The sequence below is a fragment of the Zonotrichia leucophrys genome, chromosome 3 (genome assembly GCF_028769735.1).
Source record: "Zonotrichia leucophrys gambelii isolate GWCS_2022_RI chromosome 3, RI_Zleu_2.0, whole genome shotgun sequence".
In the NCBI taxonomy this organism is placed as follows: domain Eukaryota; kingdom Metazoa; phylum Chordata; class Aves; order Passeriformes; family Passerellidae; genus Zonotrichia; species Zonotrichia leucophrys.
Window position 1 is genome coordinate 71,037,308 of NC_088172.1, and position 20,753 is coordinate 71,058,060.

A 20,753-nucleotide genomic window follows, 5' to 3' on the forward strand; every position below is an offset into this window, starting at 1 on the left:
TGGGATTTTAATATATTTTTGGTACTGTATTAATCAAACAACAAAAAAAAAAAACCACCAAAAAAACCAAACTATTGACATTTAATTTTTTTTTTTCAGGCATCCATAATCAAAAAGATGCTTTCAAGAGATCCTTCTGGAAGAATCACTATATCTCATCTACTTGACCTTCTTAATTCTGTTGATAAAGAGAAGGCACTTAGAAATTATTCTTATTGAATGTCCCTTCACGCTGTGTCAAATCCAGAGTTTGATGAATTTATTACAATTGGTGAAATGACAACAGATGTCGGAAGCAACAGCAAGACTTGGGGTGTGTCTTTTCCTTGGCCACTTCACCATTTATATCTGCCAGCTGCAACCAGGACAGGGCAAGTCTGCAAGAAATCACACAGTTTTTACCAGGAAACATAGGTTGTGGATGAGCTGGACTGTTTTGCACAATGAGTACCTGCTCCTTTTCCCCTTTGAGATCATGTTGATGTGCTAAAGTGCTAACTGGGTTGTGCTAAATCCCTGCATGTGCTGCACCCATTAGCCCTTAAGGTTATCTATTGCTTTCCATGGAAGAGCTGCTGTCTGGTGGTATGTGACTCAAACCTTTCTGATTTGTTCAGTGATACTGTTAATAATTATTGGAATGCTCCATTAGTACCAAGGCTAGTTTTGGCAGAAAAGGAAATAGGTGCACATTATTCTTCACTGAATTTCAGTACTATAAGTTTTCTTATCTCTCCACAGCTGCTGATGACCTAGCACCTTCAGTGCTCTAGAATTTAAACTTGTAAAATGAGGATTTCTTTAAATGTTAAACATTCAGCTTCTAGGAAATCTAATTTAGAACAAAGCTCAATTTTGGAAAACTTTAGGTTTTTATGGTGTCTTTTTTGGAAAGGAACATTCAAGGTGCTATTAATATAGGACAATTCTCTTCATTATAGGAAAATTGCCTCAGTAGTAACCATTTGAAATCCTTGGCTGAAAGAGCACTTTAAACATTCCCATGCTTCTAGGTTTTAGTCCCTTATTGTAATACTGAGGCATGCCTAATCCTGAATAACTGTACTTAGTATCTCTGGTGTGCTCACTGCCAGCCCCACAAAAGGGAACAGCAGGTTCTCTGCCACTCTTCATTTGTGAAAAGAGAGGCACATTTGTGAAAAGACAGGGGCTTGTCTTTGAGCTCTATCTTGTCAAACTGTTCATTGATGTGGGGTCAATGTAACTCCATGAGGGCAAATGAGCAGAGATTTCTAAGCAAAAAAATAGGTAATATGTGAAGTACTGTATGCTTTTTCTAATATGTTAAATGGGTTAAAAGTGGGTGACTGCTCTAAAAGAAATAGTACAGTGTTTATATTCTGAGGGAAATTACTGATGTTCTGGTGCAAGTATTTGTTGCTAAATAAGAATGTGATTGTATAATTTTTAAGGCCTTACACTGCTTTCTTTTTTTCTCTTTATCATGAATGACATATATAGAATCATAGAATGGTTTGGGTTGGAAGGGACCTTAAAGATCATCCAGTTTCAACCCCCCGTACCCTGGGCAGGGACACTTTCCAGTCGATGACATTACTCAAGGCCTTGTTTGAACACTGCCAGCAACAGGGTATCCACAGCTTCTCTAGGAAACCTGTTCAGTGCTTCATAATCTTCATAGTAAAGAATTTCTTCCCAGTATCTTATCTCAGCCTTTCACTTTGAAGCCATTCCTCCTTGTCCTGTCGCTACATGCCCTTGGAAAAAGTCCCCTTCCAGCTCTTTTGGCAACCCCCTTTAGGTACTGAAAGGCTGCTCTAAGGTCTCTGCAGAGCCTTCTCTTTTCCAGGCTGAACAATTCCAGCTCAAGCAACTTCATTTGCCAGTTCCCTCAGGACCAGTGGATGCATGTCAGCAGGTCCCATGGACTTGCGCACCTCTAGGTTCTTCAGATTTTCTTGAATCTAATTTTCTCCTTGACATCCCTGGCCAGATTGAATTCCATCAGGGCTTTATGCTTTCCTAACCTTATCCTTGACTGGCATACATAAAGTATTTCACTATGCTAAACTAATTAGTATTTCTTTGCAGTGGTCAAGATCTGTGAGAAATTATATATCCTTACAGACAGAATACTACTATTGCTGCTTTCTCTTCTCTTTAATCTATTGGTTATATAAAAATAAACATATAAAATATGTTTAATCTATATAAATAAATTTGATCTATATAAATATATAATTGTTTTATCTATATAAAATTAACACATAGTTGGATTTGATGATCTTAAAGGTCTGTTCCAACCTAAACAATTCTATGAAACTATTCATAATATGAAAATGGACAATCTCTTGGCTGAATTTCCTTTACAGTTTTTGGACAGAGCAAAGTAGTATCATTACTTTCTTCCTGTTAAGTAATACTGTACCAGTGTGTAACAGTAGTTTGCACCAGGAGTTTTTGATATATTTTCCGTGCATAGTATTTGTATATTTCATCATTAACTTTTTATAAATGGCTAGTTATAGTACCGACTGCTGTTACATAAAATACATTTTAATAGATCTTTTATTTTTAGGTAAAAAAAATGAAAACCCACCATCATGATCTAATTCTATTTAATTATGGAAAATATTCATCTTTATATACAACAGAATATTGGTTCAAGTAATATCACTGTCATGTTTCACAAGTTTTTTTTTTTCCCATCAAGTTTAAGATAGTAAGCAAAACCAGTCTGGTATTTAGGCATCTCTGTAAAGATGAAAAAACCTGGTTTAACACATTATGCAATAAAGTGATTGGCCAATAATTATGCCTTTACTCATACTTGAATTTTATTACCAGTTGGACAGTGCATAAACAACGATGTGAGAGACTGAACCTACCTCTCAATTATGTAAGTTCAATTACAAATACCAACTTTTAATTCCTATTAAATTGTGCATCAAACAGAAAACATGAATTTAGCTTGTCAACTTAAACTCTTCTTCTGCATACTTTGGTATGAATTCTTGAGTATGGCATAGCTCCAAGCCTTTTAAAAAATACTATGAATTATACATACTTATCTAGGGCTTCTTCCTTTAGACTGGCTTTAGTCATGATCTGCAGCACTGTCTCCAGGACAGTTTGAAGATAAATCTTCAGAGTCTACAGGATAAGCAGGAAAAAAGTGAGTAATTGCAGCTCAGGGAAGGAAAAAATGGTTGCTAGAAGTATTTCTAGAATCCATGTAGAACAGATTAAATAGAATTCAAGGTTTACAAGTTAGTAACTCTCAAATTTGTTTTAAAACAAATTTAAAAACAAAAACAAATTCTACACTTTGGTGTTGTGAAAGTGGATGGTGTTCTAATTGTTTCAGAAACACCTGCCAACTTCTGCAACTTTTTATGGTATTGGTTTTAATATCTGAATTATGTTTTCTCAAAACTAATTAAATTTTAATATAAATTCAAATAAATTTCAGTATGGTTTGCTGTGTTTTGTTGTGTGTGGGTGTGTTTTTTTTTTGTTTGCTTTCAGTTTTTCTGCATATAAACCTAAAACTTGCCTAGCAATCACAATAACAATATGTACAAAGCTTTGTGCAAAAACCAGCAGCCTGGAAGGTAAATTTGCTATGTAGATTTGGAAGCTGCAGAGAAAAGAGAAAAAAGAGAAAAAGAGAAAAACCAAGGCGATATTCTACAGCTGGAGTCTAGCTGCATAGGCAAAGCAAAGCACCTACAAAAGCTTGGCTCATTCTCACCTTCATAGGTTGTTCCACACCAAATGCAATAGAAGTGCTCCTCTCTCAAATAGGCCGTCAGGATGTGCAGCTTTTCTGATACCTAGAGATATGTACAGCTCTGTGATGACCTGGGCCTCACATGACATAAACCATTTTGAGCTACTGGTTTGCTAAAACCAAGTGTTTAACCTAATGCTGTACACATTACAATACTGGAGCTCAGTAAGTCATGAAGTTTCCCACATTTGTAGAAGAGTGCACAGGAATTCATGATCTCTGGAAAGTTAGTCCTTCTTTCCCGCTAAAAACCTGCACTGACCAGAGAGCTAAAAATATTACTTAGCTCCCTGATTTCATGTATATGGTATCTTCTGGGGATTTTTTCATATCTAATCTCTGCCAATTGAACACATAAGGCTAACAACAGCTGTGTAACCTAGCTCTTAAAAATATGTATTTCCAATGTCCATCTTGAGATAATCTGTGAAGCATTTTCAGAAATTAGTGACTCTAAACTTCCAACCAAAATTAAAACTCAAAAGCAAGTATCTGTGATCTTGTATATCTTGGCTAAGGCAAAAAAAAAATTAAAATTTAATTTCTAGGCTAATTTTTTCAAAGATCAGCCTCAAAACACATGAGCAATATATCACTGGTTTAATATGTTATAATTTAGCATGTAACTGCTATGAAAGTCAGTGCTCTGGGATTGCAGAGAGACCCTTTACTAGAGTGTGGGAAACATGTATGTATAGATACACACTGTTTCAAGGAATATTAAATTTAATTTTGAATTGAGCAATTAATTCAGTTGAAGAGCATAAACTTACACTTAAGTCTGAGCTTGTGCATTCATCTTCTTCATCTTCCTCATCCTTTTTGTTTTCCTCTTCAGGTTCTATCCAAAACCAAGTCTCCTTGGGAACATCAATATCCTTAAATAACAAGGGATTTAAATGGAAATTATCTTTGTACGGTTTCTTGTAAAATGCTGGATAAAACTAATTTCTAGGAAGTGAGCTGTTAGCCTTTAAAACTTGCACATGTAGTATAACCAAAAATTGCTAAAGCTGCAGGTATGTACAGCAGTCCACAAGACTTTCTTAAACTTTTTCACTTTTTTTTTTTTTTAACAATGCCAATGCTAACATCTAGTTCTGTTTCATCTATGTTTGGTATGTGCAAGGCTACACAGCAATGTAATCTCACACCAAGCCTGTGAGCAGATACCCTTGTTTATCAGTTGAAGATATGCCCCAAGTTATGTTATCAAGAGATCACACAGTGCTTCATAATTCACCTCAGGTAAAGTTAAAGGAAGCAAAGTAAACAAGGACGATCTAAGCTTAATTTAGCTGACTTCATTTGAAGCAAACTAAGTAATATTGAATAATCTCAGCAAAAATTATGAGGTGGTATTAACCTCTACCTGGTTAATAGAGGGGGGCAAAAGAACCCTTTAAGTTTTCCAGTGGCAAAAATTCATAGTGGTTCACTACTATTACCCATGTTATTCCTTGCAGGTGGAAGATACTTAGTTTTGTGTAGCTTTTTTTGTTTGCTTTTAATGCTACTTTGGTGAATTTGCTGACTCCCTCAATGATGATCCCCATTCTTGGAGGTACTAAAGATCTGCCTGGTCCTGGACAACCTGCTTTAAGTGACTCTGCTTGATGAGAAAGGCTGAACACAATGACTTCCAAAGTCCATTCCCAATGTCAATCACTGCAGATGATGTTGCTCCCTCACTTGAAGCAAACAGCACCATTATATAGCAAGGCCTGATACTGGCTACTGGAAGATATGCAAACAGCTCAGAAGTAAGCACAAAAATCCAGAAGCAAAACCACAGGTCCTCATTAAGTTACCATGAGGTTGTTGTGCACCTTCAACTATCTTAATGGTACAGACATAGACTTTTAAATATTTTAAGAGGACTGAAGTGTTGCCAAACACTAAGACTTACACTAGTCACCCCACAGTTTCAGAGAACTTCCAAGAACTGAACCACTACACTGCAGCCTGTATCTCTAACCTCTTAATTCTTCCTTCCAACCCTCCAGAAAATCCCCCAGGTCTCACTTTTTGCATATCTAGTTGCTGGCAGGCCCTCTGGCTTTTTCGCAGGTCCCCTTCCATCTTACGTTCTTCTTGTTTGGTTTTGAATCTTATTCTGTTAAGAACAAGCAAAAATAAATAAGCAGGCAGCCACACAGTGACAGATGCATTACAAAACCCCAAAATCTAAGATTCTATTCCTACTAATTTTCTCAGACAATTACTAATTTTCTCAGAACAACACTGAAGTTTAAGAAGTCATTCTGACATTATTTCTGTGGGAGCACACTTGTATTTCTTGGGAATTACACCTTCAAGATACCTTTTCTGACCACACTACACTCTTTCTTCATTAGGTTTTCCTAAGACATAAAAAACTGGTCCACTAAACATCTGCAAAAGATAGAGCCTTTCCTCAGTTTCTCCACATATTACAAGAAGATCAGGAGAAAACCAAAACATTACAATCTTTAAAAATGTACCCTGACTTTTAAAACCATTATACCAACAGTGCTCAGGAATATCTGTGGATTTTATATTTCAAAATATGTTTCTCCAATTAAAAAAGCTGCACATGACTTGAGAAAAGTTAGTATCTATGCTGTTTGCCTTATTAACAATTACAAAACTAAAAGGTGCAGCACATGCTTTTAGCATTACAGTGTTCATCTGCTTTTGCTTTAGAACTGAGAAACAATTACTCTGTATTGTAACTCTCACCTTTCATTCAAAACATTCAAAAATACTAGCACATTAAAAGAATAGCCAAACACCAGCAAAAGAATTGCTATTTAGACATTCCTTGGAATATCAGTTGTATGACTTTACCTGAACTGATCTGCAGCTTGTTCATTTGCTTGTTTTTTCATATGGAGTTTTTGTCTATAGTTTTCCAGTTTTTCTTCAGCTTTTCTCTTTTTTAATTCCTCATGACCAAGCCCACTTCTGCCTATGTAAGTTTAAAAGATGAATGTAAGCAGTTGAGAAGCTCTGATATATAACTAAATAAATAAATCAGAAAGCACCACAAACCTGTTTTTATGTTCAGAGGAATAGGTTCAACAATGCCTTCTCCTGTGAGAGAAAAAAAAAGTCAATTTAAAAACCAGAGATTTTTCAAACAATGATTTGTGCAGTATATTCAAGTAGGCATTTGCCATTATTGTGATCTTTTTGCTTGGAAGCTGAAAGTTTCCCAATCAATATATATTTAGTGCACTACAAATGACACAGCTGTACTGGAAAGTCCCTCTCTTTTTGGCTTGTCTGCTGGAATCCTATGTACTTTTTTGTGACAGGACCAAAGTGAAAGAAAAGGCGTTGACGTGACAGGTGCAAGATGCCTGTGATGAAGACTGCTTTGTTACTGCCTTCTGGAGGCTTTTCATTCTGCAATCTCACAACAATGATGAAGAATAAAAAGAGTCTGTCTGGGCCAGTTCATTGTGGTTGTCTGCCAGAGATGCTGAACTGGCACAGCAGTTATTAATTCCTTGTTTTACTGATTTTACTTCATCCATTAAGGCTTCATAAGGGCAGGCCAGTGTGCACTGTTTCTTTTTCAAAATCCACCTATAAATTTCAAGAGGGTCTGATGGTTTTTTTGAACACTATTACCTTTGCAAAACCATCAAAACATCCTTAATGCAATTCCTGTAGGTATGAAGGTACACAAGTGCACTTACTGAGCTGAAAGTGCTGCTTGTCCCCTGCATCCCTCAACAGTCTGTACTATTTTTACTTCAGTTGTAGGGATTTGCTCTCATATTTTGTTCTGTCATGGCACCTTCACAGTTCTGTAATGCTATGGCTCTCCAAGAGGCACTTACTGACCTGTCAACAAATGAAGTGACAGCTGCAGTCTGTAAAATATTAAGGTATAACTGAATACAGACATACACTTCCAGAGAGCGACAAACTTACCACTTTTGCCAAGGGCCTGGCCGCTCTTGTAGCCCATCTTCTGGAGCAAAGCAAAGCCTTTGTTCTCGTTGCCCAATGCACTTTTCAGTACCAAGTCACGTCTCTCTTTTTCTTCTTCTTTTATGCTTTTTTGTCTGTTCTTCTCATTGGCTTCTTTTTGCTTTTCTTCTTTCTGAATAGCTTCCTTCACCCGCCTCACCATGGGCAAGCCTGGCCTGACATCCTGTCTGCGGGTTAGTAATTCCAGCAAATATTAGCGTGTGTTTTCCTTTTTCAACAGGTTTACAATCACTTAAGAGGGGTGAAAAAAAAGACCTGCCTACTTACTTAAGAAATAAATCAGACATATAGTCTTCCTCTTCATCTCCTTCCATGCTTAGCACGCCTCTATGCCGACGCCTCGCCTATGGACACCGTCAGTGCGCGTCACCGAGCATTTTATTTCTCTGTGCGTCCCCTGCGAAGTGGGGGACGGCGGGGCCGAGGGACGAAAACACCCGAACCCGCCGGGCCGGGGTACCCGCGCCCTCCCCCAAGCCCCCAGCGCGTCTGCCGGGGCTCCGCTACGACCACCACGGGCGGCCGCGACGCCGCTCCACGCCCGGGAGCCCCCGCGAGCTGCAGCCGAGCGCCAGGAGCAGGGACAGCGGCGGGAGCAGCCCGGGAACCGCGCACCCACCGGGCCCGACCCGGCCCGGCCGCTCCGCGGCGCCTGCGCGGGGCCGCCCCCGCCCGCCGGCGCCTGCGCCTCTCCCGCTTCCTGCTGCACGGCCGCGGTGCCTCCGCGCGACCGGGCTGCGTCGGGGCCGGCTCGGGGCAGCGCCGCCCGTGTCCCCCTCAGCGCCCCTCATCGCCCGCCGGAGCCGGGCACGGCGGGGGCCGAAGCGGCCGAGCTCACCGGTGATGGTGCCGAGGGCGAGCGGGGCGCAGCGCGCCCACGCCTGTCCGTGACCGTGACCGGCCCCCGGGGCCGCGGTGTCGCGCCTGGTGCAGCCCGGAGCTGGCGGGACGCGGCCGGCGCTCGGGAGGAGCGTAAGTGACCGTGAGCGGCGCGGTGCGGGCCGGCGGCTGCGGCGGAGCGGGACAGGCTCCGCGCTCCCCCTCGGCGCTGGCCGAGGTGTGGGGGTCGCTGTGCGCGTCCGCGTGAGGGGGTGAGCGCCGGGAAAGCAGCGCTGGGAAAGCAGCGCTGGGAAAGCAGCGGGCATCGTTTCCCTGGCATCGGCTCCTCAGCGGCATTGCCTGAGCATCCATCCCTGACGGCCGGCACTGCACCGCTGCGGTACCTCCTGAGGGGCTTTCAGAGCCAGGCATGATGCCCTGAGAGCTGCTGCAGCTTACTGAAGTAGCCGATACAGGTAGAGGACCCAGGAACGAAAACGTTTTCACCTGCTGGAGTCCTTCAGGAGTGTGTGGCTTCGCCTAAAGTTGCCTGTTTCTCGGCTTTATCACTTCACTGAAATCCCCGCATGATGAAGATACAACTAGTTGATTTAGGCATAGGGAAACAGCTGGGGAATAGAAAGGAATTTTAGTACCTCTGAACGTTTTGGAATCTCTAATGCTCCAGCATACCTCACTGGCTGCTGGTTGGCTTTGGCTCTGCATCCCGCGGGAGATCACAGTGTATTTATTTCTTGTAACATTCACCGCAAGATCCTTGCCAGGATCGGTGGAACTCGGTAGGCTTCTCACTGCTTTTTGGAGCAAACCTTTGGCCAGTGTCAGTGAGCTTTGGATTGTCTATGTAAGTAGCTCTGTGTTAGACTGACTCTTCAGTTAGCTGAATATTTGTGTAATTATTCTTGTGTCTGATGCCTTGTGCTTCACCAGCACAGCCGTGTGTATGTTGCTTAGAGCCTGTGTTTCCCACATTTTAGATGAAGTGGGGAAGGTGCATAAGGTGTCCATGGCTCTTATGGCCAGGGGCAAATGAAACCTTGTATGTGGGGAGGAAAAGGAATCATGAACTGTGCTGTCCACCAGTGCTCATGGTACTTTTGTGCTGTGTGGGTGTGACAAGCAGTGCAGATCTCTGGGATGATATCCAAAGAATCACAGTGCCATCATTCATTGTGTCTCTGCTCTCGTGTAAAGGTGTTTTGAGGTGATGTGGCTGAGTTACTGACAGGCAATGCCTTCTCAGTTCTTTATAAATGTAAAGAAAAAACAAACAAACAAAAAAACACAACGGAAAATGTCTTCAGAGGAGTTAGGGAGGTCTGTGTGTGCTTCTTTCCATATGTGGCTCTTCTACCTTTGCTGGTACTGTATTCTGTGAGAAATAGGCAAGGTGAAGTGCAGAGAACAACCTTAGCATTAAATACAGTGTGATGCTTTCGTTTCATCATTAAGGTGGATTTAGAATAATACATCATTAATAATATGGCATTAATATGTCTTCTTATTAATGTCTCAGTTGGGGACTATTTAAAAAAAATCAATTTAAGCCATTTCATTTAACTTTAAGATCATGAATGAGGAAGCAGCTGAGAGCTCTTGAGAGCAAAAGTGGAGCAGTGCAGCTGTCAAAAGATGATGCCTGTTGAAAGCTGATGTCTTACATAATAGTCTGTAGTTGTGTTGCTTTCTCCTTTTTTGCCTGGGATCCTAGTTTCAGCATCTCTCTATTCAGGTTTTGGGGTTGGGTTGCTTTTTTGCTTCTTGGGTTTCTATTTGCTGAAGGTTGTTGATTTAATGTTTTGATTTTGGGTAATTTTTTTGAGTTTTTTCCTTCTGTCAGCTCTGCATTCCATAGCTACACTTTTCTTCAGGTGGTTTGCTGAGATGACGTTGGCAGAGCGTTTGCTTGCACTGACAGTGTGCTTTTGGTAGTGCTTTGATGCCAGCCCCACTGATTGAGCAGGATCACCAGTGTTCCATCTGCAGGATTTTCCTGCTGGGGAGACCTGCAGTAGTTTGGCTGCTGCTTGTGTTTTGGGCTGTCAGCCCTAAGGTTGCAGGATTTCAGGGATCTTGCTTGTCCAGCACTTAAAGCAAGACTAGTGGGATAAGGGAAATCTTAGGTCACTGATGCCAAATCCTATCCCTGTTCCTGCTTCTCCCAAACTTGTGTTGGCTGGATATTCCTACTTGTGTTGGCTGGACATTCCTGCTTGTGTCAGGCTCATCTTCTCAGCTTGGCTGTTGGAGGGTGTGGAGAAGGGAGCCAGGTTCATGCCCCAGCTTTGGGAGTGTGCTCAAGGATCTTGACTTGCAACAATCCTTTTTCTCTTTCATGTAAGTGGAGCCAGTGAGATGATTCCTTTACCTTCTTTAAACAGGGACTTCGGTATATTTTTCTTGGCTGAGAGTTTGTGCCCTGAAATTGCCTGTAGGTGCACTTTTTACAATTAACAGTTCTGTTCCCTGAAATACTAATGAATGGACTCAGTTTGTAAATATGTGAGTAGCTTTTATGTGGGACTATTTAGCTAAGTCTAAGCAAGCTGAATATTTTAATTTGATTTTCAAAGCTTTGTACTGATGTACTGTACTTTATACTAACATTTGCATTTTTATTTTAGAGTTTCTACACAAATTTGCAATAAAATTGGAATTCAACCCATTATGGAGCTGGCTCATAGTTTGTTACTGAATGAGGAAGCATTAGCTCAAATCACAGAAGCAAAGAGACCAGTTTTTATCTTTGAATGGTTGAGATTTTTGGATAAAGTGCTGGTAGCTGCTAACAAGGTAATTTAATGGGGTTTTTTTTTCCCTTATTTCTAAATAAAATTTCTTTAAAAAAGCATTTGTATTAATTTCATGCCAGAGAAAGTTTACAGGTAATGGCCAGATGGTACCTGTATGGTTTCAGATTCAGCCTGAAGAGCCTGTGTGCTAATTTGTAGATTTTAAATGTTTAATTTTAGGCAGTCAGTAGGCAGCTGGTAAGTATTTTTAAAAAGTAAAAATGAAATAGGACAGCAGCTAATTCTGAGCATTTAGCATCTGTCTCTGCTGTTGTTGAATGCATCTCATATCTCTCTGAGACAATTTGCTGAGTTACATACAGTTGGGAGTGGTATAAAGTTTACTTCCATTTCTTGTAGATTTTTCTGGATTACGCAGTGGATTAAACTACTTTTCTTATTTATTTTTGATCTGTTAACAGACAGATGTCAAGGAAAAACAGAAGAAACTTGTAGAACAGCTAACAGGACTCATCAGCAGTTCCCCTGGGCCACCCACACGGAAGCTGCTTGCAAAAAATCTGGCTGCTCTCTACAGCATTGGAGACACATTTACTGTTTTTCAGACACTTGACAAGTGTAATGACATCATCAAGAGCAAAGATGACACTGCAGCCTACCTGCCCACTAAACTGTATGTTTGGGGAAAGGGGAATGATTTTTAAGCCAAGTGGTCCTGGATATTACAGAAGAACCTGCCTGTATATGTGCACACTATGTTTATTTATATTTTGTGTGGTTGTTTGGAGTTACATATGCCTGATACAGGTAGCAGAGAAAAGTGCTGGATTGAGGTTGTGGAGGGCAGGACTGCAAGGTGACACATGCATGTCTCTGTGAAGGTGAAATGATTTTCTCTAGGCCAGGTACTGTTATGACTCTTCACCTGCTTATGGCATGGAGAGGATAACCATTAATGAAGCCTTTCCACCAGTGGAATTGCTGCTGATTGTGCTCAGCTGTCCCATTGGAGGTGGAACCTGCAGATTGTCAAACCAGAGAGTTGTCTATGCCTAGAGAATTGTAACCAAATATTCAAGTTTTTTTTCCCCATCAGATTTCTATTCCCCTACCATGCTAAGCTGCACAGGTCTCTCAGGCAGATTCTCTACATGTGGATATGTGTGTGCATGGATGTGTGATCCAGTTTGTCTTTAGTCATAGGAGCAGTCTCGTTGGTAGGAATTTGGTTAATGCCACAAACAACTTCCGCTGAAACTGTTTCTGGTACTGAGTTATATACCATGTAATGCTGAGTTACTTTCCCATGTAATGCTTCATATATTCTTGGTTTCTAGTGAGCCCAAATTTGGTCTTGCCTTCAGACGTTATGACAACAATAGGATTTGACAATAAAATCTAAAATAGTCACTGTTTGGGCAGATACTGTCCTCTTATTTCTAGCTCTTGCAGCTGTATGAGGAACTTGTGTAAGTGCGAAGTGTTTTCTACTGTAATATGGTCTGAAATTTATGCTACAAAGTCATAGTCCAGAAGGTTTTTTAATGGACACATGCCCATTAAAGGGGAGGCTGTAATGAGTTTGTGATGTAATTTTGCTAAAATACTATTTAGCCAGCAATTACAGATTTAAAAAAAAAGGCCCATTCCTTTGTAATGAAAAAATGCATGTGTTCAGGAGCTGCTTCTGTGGCTGTCCTGGAACAGTTTGTGTATATAACTGCAGTGTGGTGATAACTAAGTATTCCTAATCTCAAATGGCAGAGCAAGAAAAATATGTGAATAATAGGATCCAGAAATTTTACAGTGCCTGTAAATTTTCCTGTGTTATGCAATAATTTTTGCATTTCAAGTTCTTAGTCTTGAAAAAAACCCATATTTCAGTATCTACACAAATGTGTCAGGTTATATTGCAGGCTAGAGGCTTTCTTGCTTAGCAAAGAGACAGCTTATTGAAACACAAAACCCTAATCTTGATGGGATTTCAGCCTGTCTTGTTTTCTCCAGAATTTTTTTACTCTATGTGTAGATCCTATAGTAATACCTTTCAAATGCATTTGTATTCTTAAAAGCTGGCAACTGTTCTGTTGCTTTTTTTGGTAAACAAAAAGATTATTCTAATGGACTGTGTAAACAGTCAGTATAAGTAGTGGATAGCAAATAGATTTTTATTCATCAATGTTGATTAGAACATACATTTCTATTTAACTATTTGTTTTTGTTTGGATGATACATTAATATGTGTACTCTTTTTCTCTGTTTTCTCATAGGGCTGCTGTGGCATGTGTTGGAGCATTTTATGAAAAAATGGGGAGAATGCTGGGAAGTTCTTTTCCAGAAACTGTGAATAACCTGTTAAAGTCGCTGAAAAGTGCAGAGGTAAGTTTCAGTTTGTTTATGTGGTCTTAATTCCATTTTAAACTGAAACCTGCTTCCTCCAGCATTGTTTGCCAGATTGTCTAGATTGTTTTTCTTCTGCACTGAAGGGTGCAAATCACTTACCTGGCTAGTTTCAAGTCTACTGCAGGGAGTTTAGACTTTGTCATGTGAATATTGTAATAGTTACTTCATAGTGGTGTCAGTAATAAAAATTCAGAAATTACTGCATCTGTCATTTCTAACTACTGTGCTAAGGTTTTTGCCTATGTACTCTGAATAAATATTTAGTTGTTAAAATGAATAATGAATGCTTAAATATTGTGGGGAGGTTGTTACTCTGCATGTGAGCAAAATACATTGTGTCCTGAAAAGAGAGAGTGTGTCATAATATTGAGAGGATGTATCCTGGGCTGCCAGTGGGTCTGTTTGTATGCAAATAGCTCTGTTGGGACAAGTTGGAATACAAACTGTGTGGGTCTTGTGGTGGCAACTGTTTTCTTCAGCTGTGTTGTTTACCTGTGTGATTGTTTATTTATTTATCTATCTATTTATTTATTTAATGTATTTATTTATGTGTATATGCTCTCAGATTGTAAGTACCTGCCTGTGTGCAGGTAAAGCATGAAACTGCTATCTTACTTGAGTTTCCCATTCTCTCTTACCAGCTGCTTTTTCTCTTTTCACCCCAAATCTGCAGTTGATAAATAGTGGGGCAGTGCAGAAGCATTTTACCTAGAGCCAGTTTGTTGGCTTGCCTGGGTTCAATTTATGTCACAACTGAGAGACTTTAGGTAAAGCTGTGTGTGGTGTTTACTTCTTTTTAAAATGAGCTATGTATCAGTGATATGTGCCTTTATTTTCAACATTTGCAAAAGCATTCCTGCATAAAAGCAGGAAAATGCATAAGTATACACCTGGTTCTTAATGTAACTGCTGTGTCCACATTTTTACATCAATGTTTTTGTGTGTGTGCAGTCTCAGGGCCGCAGTGAAATCCTGATGAGTTTGCAGAAAGTCCTCAATGGACTTGGAGGAGCAGCAGCTTCTTGTCACCGTGACATTTATAAGAATGCCCGGTCTCTGCTGACGGACAGATCGATGGCTGTGCGCTGTGCTGTGGCCAAGGTGGGTGTCTTCTCACCAGCCACACGTTCTCGTGCTGTGGCTTGGGAGTGCCTGCACTTGAACTGGCACCTGTTGTTCAGGAAGGGAAATTTGGTTATTAGTTGAACAAGGTGAGTCCTTTAGTTTGCACTAGAGGCTCAGACATTTGACTGGTACTTAATACTGTATTCCCTACTTGATAAAAAAGTATGAGATAGAATATGTTATCTGTGAGCCTCAGGGAAGAGATTTTTGGTAACATGGTTCTTGTGTAGAGCTTTCTTTTAATTTTTTACTTTGTGTATTATCCTCTTCCATGACTCTTCTGATTGTTTACTCAGCTAAGATAGTTGGCATGTGGGACAGTGTGTCTAAATTAATTATTGAAATTTTCACATTAAAATACTTTCTGAATAACTTGACGATTGCAGCCTGATACTTAGAGAAAATGTAAGAATGGTCTCCTGGTGCTTAGCAAGTCTATTTTTCCTACAGTGTCTGCTGGAATTACAGAATGAAGCAGTGTTTATGTGGACAGCTGAACTGGAGAATGTTGCAACGCTGTGCTTTAAAGCTCTGGAAAACTCAAACTATGGTGTGCGAGTTGCAGTGTCAAAGCTTTTGGGGACAGTCATGGCTACAGCGCTGATACCAAAACAGGCAACAGGTAGGAGCCCTTCTGGATTCCATGTCTACAGTGGCACCTTCAGTACCATGTTACATTGACAGTGCTGCATGGCACATTGCTGCTCCAGTAGATGGAAGCTTGTGGATGGATTGTTTGTTTTTATAAACATTAAGCTAAAAAGAGTGCAGAATTTCTGTTGTAGAAAGAAAAGCCAGAACAAACTATCAAAAACCACTTGGGAGAAGTGGCTTATTTTTTAAACGTGCAAGTAAATTTTTATCTGAAATATTGGCTAGATTTGTTTTTGCAAGACAATTTTGAATTAATAAGTCTGGTTTCAAGATCATTGCTTGTGTTGGTTGGAGCTTTGGGAACAAATAATTACTTTTTTTTTTTAAAAGTGATGCGGCAAAATGTGAAGAGAGCCACACTTGAGGAGGTCTTGGAGCTCATGGCCACAGGATTTCTGCGAGGGGGATCTGGGTTCCTGAAGAGTGGTGGAGAGATGTTAAAAGTGGGAGGATCTGTCAATAGGGAAGTGCGAGTTGGTGTTACCCAGGTTTGTAATTTTTTTAAATGAAGTAAAATTTATACATAATTCCTTTTAGTAGGAAAAATATGCATTTCTATTCTCTACTTCTGTGTAAGTTCATTTACAGGTCTAATTTGACTCTTCTGTTTTGTGAGATGTACATGAGGTATCATTCCCTGATCTACTTTCTTCTATTATTGATATGCAGTAACAACAGATTAAAATAAGAGCTAAGAAAAATTTACTAGATCAGTGTATATTAGGTGAGATTAACTTGCAAAAATATTAGAAAACTTAGTATGTTAAAGACTTTAGTTCCTTTTTAAAATTTAGTTTCTTTTTAGAGAGGATGCTCTGTTACTCTTTTGGGGCACCTGAATGTGGAAGCTTCTCTTGTCTGATAAAGAAAGGTGGTGGCAGCATCTCTTCAAATTCAAACATTCTCATGCTGACATGTATTTCAGTATGCTGCAGTACCTTCCCAGAATCCAGATTTTTGATCATAGGTTATTTTGTGAAACCCTTTATTTTGTCTCAGCCTTTTTCAGGTGAACTTGGTGAATATTCCAGGTTTTCATTGTGAACTGGAACACGTTGATGTTGCTTTTATTTACATGGTGTTCTTAACTTTTTTAGAAAGAGACACCGGGTTTTTTTGCTGTCATCCAAAGTGTATTTTATGCATCACAGTACAGGGGCTACTCTTGGTGCTGGAGAAAGTTGAGTTTCAGCAGCAAAGATGTGAATACTGAATTGGTTCGTGCTGAGTAACCTCATTAGGTTAGGGTTGCTTATTGCTAACTGATGTTGCTACTGTTGTGCATTAGAGCCTGGCTGTAGTTTCACACAGTCTTTTGTTTCTGTTGTAACTGGGTTGCTGTGTGACTTGTGGATCTGCAGGCCTATGTTGTGTTCGTTACCACACTGGGAGGGCAGTGGCTGGAGCGCAACTTTGCCACCTTTCTGTCCCACGTGCTTGACCTGGTGTCCCATCCTCGTGCAACCCAGACCCACGTGGAGGCCGTGTACTCTCGAAGATGTGTGTCCTTTATCCTGAGAGCAACTGTGGGCAGCTTGCTGGGGGAGAAAGCACAGATTGCAGCTGCCAAGGAAATATGTCAAGCCATTGCTAAACAAATGAAGGCAGTGGGTGAGAACTGGTTTTATTCATTTAAGACCACTTGAATGTTACTGTCATTTTAGTGAGGCAGCCATTTTTTAGCTTTCTTCTACTGGGAGGAGTAATTTTGTTCTTATGGGAAATGATAGTTCATCTGCTTTCTGTTTCAAATGTTCAAAGGTTGAGTTGTGCTTCAAAAGTGTTTGTATGGCACTGGCTGGTTATCCCAGAGAGCAAATGCATTGTCAAAGGCCTAAAATGGAAGTGGAGAAGAAAACTATGCATTTGCCATTATCTTGGGATAGGTTGTATTGAAAGTCATGCAGAGTTCTTTACTAACAGTGTTGAAAATCCTGTAGCTCAAGATCTTGTAGATCCTTGTGTCTCCCCTGCTAATAACCATACTAATGTCCAATTGGATTTTGTGATGAAAATGATGTAATCTGAAGAATATGACCCCTTTGCAGAACTTTGCAGAATATAGAATCACTTAGAGAGATAACAAAACTCTCTTGGCATCTGTTTCTTATGAAAGGAAGCAGCTCAAGCTGGAGATTTAAAAGAGTAAATTGGAAATACTCATCATTTTATATACCAAACATATCTTTCTTTTCTGCTGTCATCTAACTGGAGTTTAAAACAATGCTTAACATGTGGAAATGAATTTGATTTGAAAACTTTTGCAGGTTCTTCTTGTAAAAATTTTTTGATGGGGTAGGCATGAGACTTTAAAAGGTTTCTCATTACTGTAAGTACTAATTCCAAGAAAACAAGTCTATTGAAAATGCTCTTTCTGAGAAGAAACAGTTGCAGAAAATACTCCTCCTGCCGCTTTGTCAAAGTTGCAGGAAATTCAGTTGTGTATTTGGATAGTTTGAAGAACTTACATATTTTTGAGGATTTCTCGTGAATGTGATGAAAAAAGGGAAGGGTTTTTTCAGTTTTTACTTGGTAATAATTGCTTCCTTTCATATACAGCAGACCATTCTCTTAAATTTCTTCTGTAGTAGGCACACAAAGATTAAGCTGGTACTGAAGTCCCTTTTTGAAGACATAGTTTCTGCTTCTGGGATATTTTGTAGGAGAACATACTATGGGATTAAGGAACTCAATTGGATAACACTGAGATGATTACAAATTGTGATTAATTATTTACTAAAGGTCTCTTTTTTAGTTTCACTGAACATACATGCATGCAAATTTGTATGCAGAACCTAGATATGTCAAGATTGCATATTTTGTTACTGTATAAATGCACACATACAGTTACACTGTTTGTCCTAGTTCTTAGTGCTTTGCTATCCATAGTAGCTGCTGGGCATCTGTTTTTTATGGTCTTTGGACAGCTGTGTTTGGCTGATAGCTATAAAATTCTTTCCCCGCTGAATGTGTTTGTTTTGTTAGTTTTCACTGTGACCAGACTTGTGCTTTTGTTTTAATGTAGGATTGATGTCAAAATGAAACTGTCACTTTCTGTCCTGTGAGTGCTCGGGTGGGATTCTGTTCATAATTAAGCAAGACATTCTTGTTTTCTTTTCTGCAGAAGCAGTAGTGAATGATGCTAACAGTGAGAATAAATCAGGAGCTGCTGATGTAGCTGCAAGCCAGCATGTGATGGTGTGTGCCCTCCAGGAGCTGGGTAGTCTGGTTCAGAGTCTGAATGCCACTGCATCTCCTCTTATTCAGGAACCCTCTATTGGTATGCAAATAAATGGAAATAGATTAAGTGAGGCATTTGAGTAATGAATATGAAATATAATTAAATCTAGTTAAATAGTCAATGAATATGAAATAAATAAGTCTATGAAATTGGTACTTCCTGTAGTACTCCAGATAGCTACATTTGTCCACCTCACTGTGTGTAGTACCCTAACTTTAGTTCAAGTCTGACCAAATTTTAAACAGCTGTTTGGATAGGAGTCTTTCTGAAGCTCTTTCTGAGGGTGAGTGAAGTGGTAATTTTTGGTATTGGTTTGTTTACAATAATGGTTTTATAGGAAATACATTATTTTGCTATGTAAGGTCTGAAATATTTGTTCCTGGAAAACATTGCCCTTAAATACCAAATTCTTGGGGGGAAGCAAAAGTATTTTGTTGAGATGAAGCTGTTGGTAGGCCCCTTTAAAAGAAGTAGTTCTTTGGCTGAAGTTGGTGTGGGATTTTCTTCTTGTTTGTTTCAATATCTGAATCCACATTTATTCTGTAGTGTTACAGCTTTAAATTTTTGGAGTTTGTGGAGGCTTATGTTTTTTCCACTGGAAGTATGAGCTTCTTTAGACACTTCATCATATAGATTGTTGTCTTGTTGCATATGACATTCTTCCCATACTCATTTTGTGCCAGCTTTGGAGTAGGGAAGACTGTTCATATTTATTCCTTCTGTCAGCTGTGTCCCATAAGAACAGAGGGAACTGGAATTCAGTATTATTTCTGTTAGCTGTGAACTCAGCAGGTAGAAGTTGTTCACAGCTCCAGAGAAAGCAAGCAGCAGTGGGGGCTTTGAAGATTTGGACTAAAGAAAATGTTTGTGTGGAGACAAATGGAACTGAAGGGTGCAGTTAGAAAGTGGGATTAGGTAGGCAATTAGAAGTTTGGAGAGTGTAGAAGGATATAAACTTGCTGTAGGGTGGACAGCACCATGTCAAAAGCAGAGTACAGGGGTCAGTGACATCTATAGCATGTGCTTGGCTACTCTGTTACTGGCAATCTGTAAAATATTATGGGAATTGTCTCATCCTGTGCCTGTTCTCTTCTATAGCCCTGCTGCCTCTTTTCAGTGTTTAAGTATTAGGAGTCAGTGCTGTGGCTCTGACGGCTCCACTTTTGCTGACAAAACCTGATGGGGAGCAGCATAATGCCAGTAACAAGTACCATATTTCCTGAAAAGGCATAGTCAGCAAATCTAAGTACTTTAATTCTTACTGTCTTAACTTTCACATTGGCTGTTTGGTACTGATTCAGTTTACTTCTTGTGTATATTAAAAAGGATGTGTATATTAAAAAGTGCATCATAAGTTAAAGACTGCAACCTCTCATTTCTGTAGGTCTGTTGGAGACAGTAACTTCAGTTCTTCTTCACCCCAGCATGGCTGCTCGGCTGGCTGCTGCCTGGTGCTTGCGGTGTGTCGCTGTGGCATTGCCCTTTCAGTTGACTCCATTTTTAGACAGATGTGCAGAAAGACTCAACAATCTGAAGACCTCCCCTGAAGCTGTTAGTGGCTACAGTTTTGCAATGGCTGCTTTGTTAGGTGGTGTGCATCAGTGTCCTCTAGGCATTCCTCATGCCAAAGGAAAGGTGAGATAGTGAGTGTTTTATCTGTGAGTGCACTAAAGATACCTTTTTATCTACAAGTAAAAGCTTTGCAAAATGGGTGGCATGCTAATGAGCATAATTGAAACTGAGCTTGTGCCTTGTGCGAGAATAGTGGCCAGAGCACATGGTTTTAGAATCTCAGTTGCAATATTTAACAGCTCTTTTCTTCTCTTTCAAATTTGATGAAGAGAAATTGAAATGTTGAAAAATTGCTGGAGAGAATATTGCTGGCTTTGTTATCATACAAAAACCACTAATCATCAGCATGAAATGTAATCTGCATTCATTCTTTATGGAAGGTCAATTCCAATGATTTGAGAACATC

General features: G+C 39.9%; 3 protein-coding genes across 6 annotated transcripts in view; 2 read left to right on the plus strand and 1 right to left on the minus strand.

Moving 5' to 3' along the window:
- Positions 1–235, plus strand: part of EIF2AK2 (eukaryotic translation initiation factor 2 alpha kinase 2) — a 22,416-nt gene extending 22,181 nt beyond the window's left edge. For all 4 annotated transcript variants that reach the window (XM_064708755.1, XM_064708759.1, XM_064708758.1 and 1 more), the window contains one exon: positions 100–235. In XM_064708755.1, the coding sequence (XP_064564825.1) occupies positions 100–219 (120 nt within the window). In that variant the 3' untranslated portion in view covers positions 220–235. The remainder of the gene's footprint in view (positions 1–99) is intronic.
- Positions 62–8,415, minus strand: GPATCH11 (G-patch domain containing 11). Its single transcript, XM_064708761.1, has 9 exons — positions 8,027–8,415; positions 7,700–7,926; positions 6,809–6,850; positions 6,605–6,725; positions 5,801–5,891; positions 4,549–4,653; positions 3,737–3,818; positions 3,050–3,135; positions 62–377 (listed from the first exon to the last, which is right to left on the minus strand). The coding sequence occupies exons 1-8, from the start codon at positions 8,071–8,073 to the stop codon at positions 3,080–3,082; spliced, it is 771 nt and encodes a 256-aa protein (XP_064564831.1). The 5' UTR covers positions 8,074–8,415; the 3' UTR covers positions 62–377; positions 3,050–3,079.
- Positions 8,416–8,457: 42 nt separating this feature from the next.
- HEATR5B (HEAT repeat containing 5B) overlaps positions 8,458–20,753 on the plus strand; it is a 55,440-nt gene continuing 43,144 nt past the window's right edge. The window contains exons 1-10 of the mRNA XM_064708762.1: positions 8,458–8,731; positions 11,224–11,392; positions 11,814–12,025; positions 13,623–13,731; positions 14,707–14,856; positions 15,331–15,502; positions 15,865–16,022; positions 16,896–17,145; positions 18,659–18,814; positions 20,160–20,410. Of these exons, the coding sequence (XP_064564832.1) occupies positions 11,267–11,392; positions 11,814–12,025; positions 13,623–13,731; positions 14,707–14,856; positions 15,331–15,502; positions 15,865–16,022; positions 16,896–17,145; positions 18,659–18,814; positions 20,160–20,410 (1,584 nt within the window). The 5' untranslated portion in view covers positions 8,458–8,731; positions 11,224–11,266. The remainder of the gene's footprint in view (positions 8,732–11,223; positions 11,393–11,813; positions 12,026–13,622; positions 13,732–14,706; positions 14,857–15,330; positions 15,503–15,864; positions 16,023–16,895; positions 17,146–18,658; positions 18,815–20,159; positions 20,411–20,753) is intronic.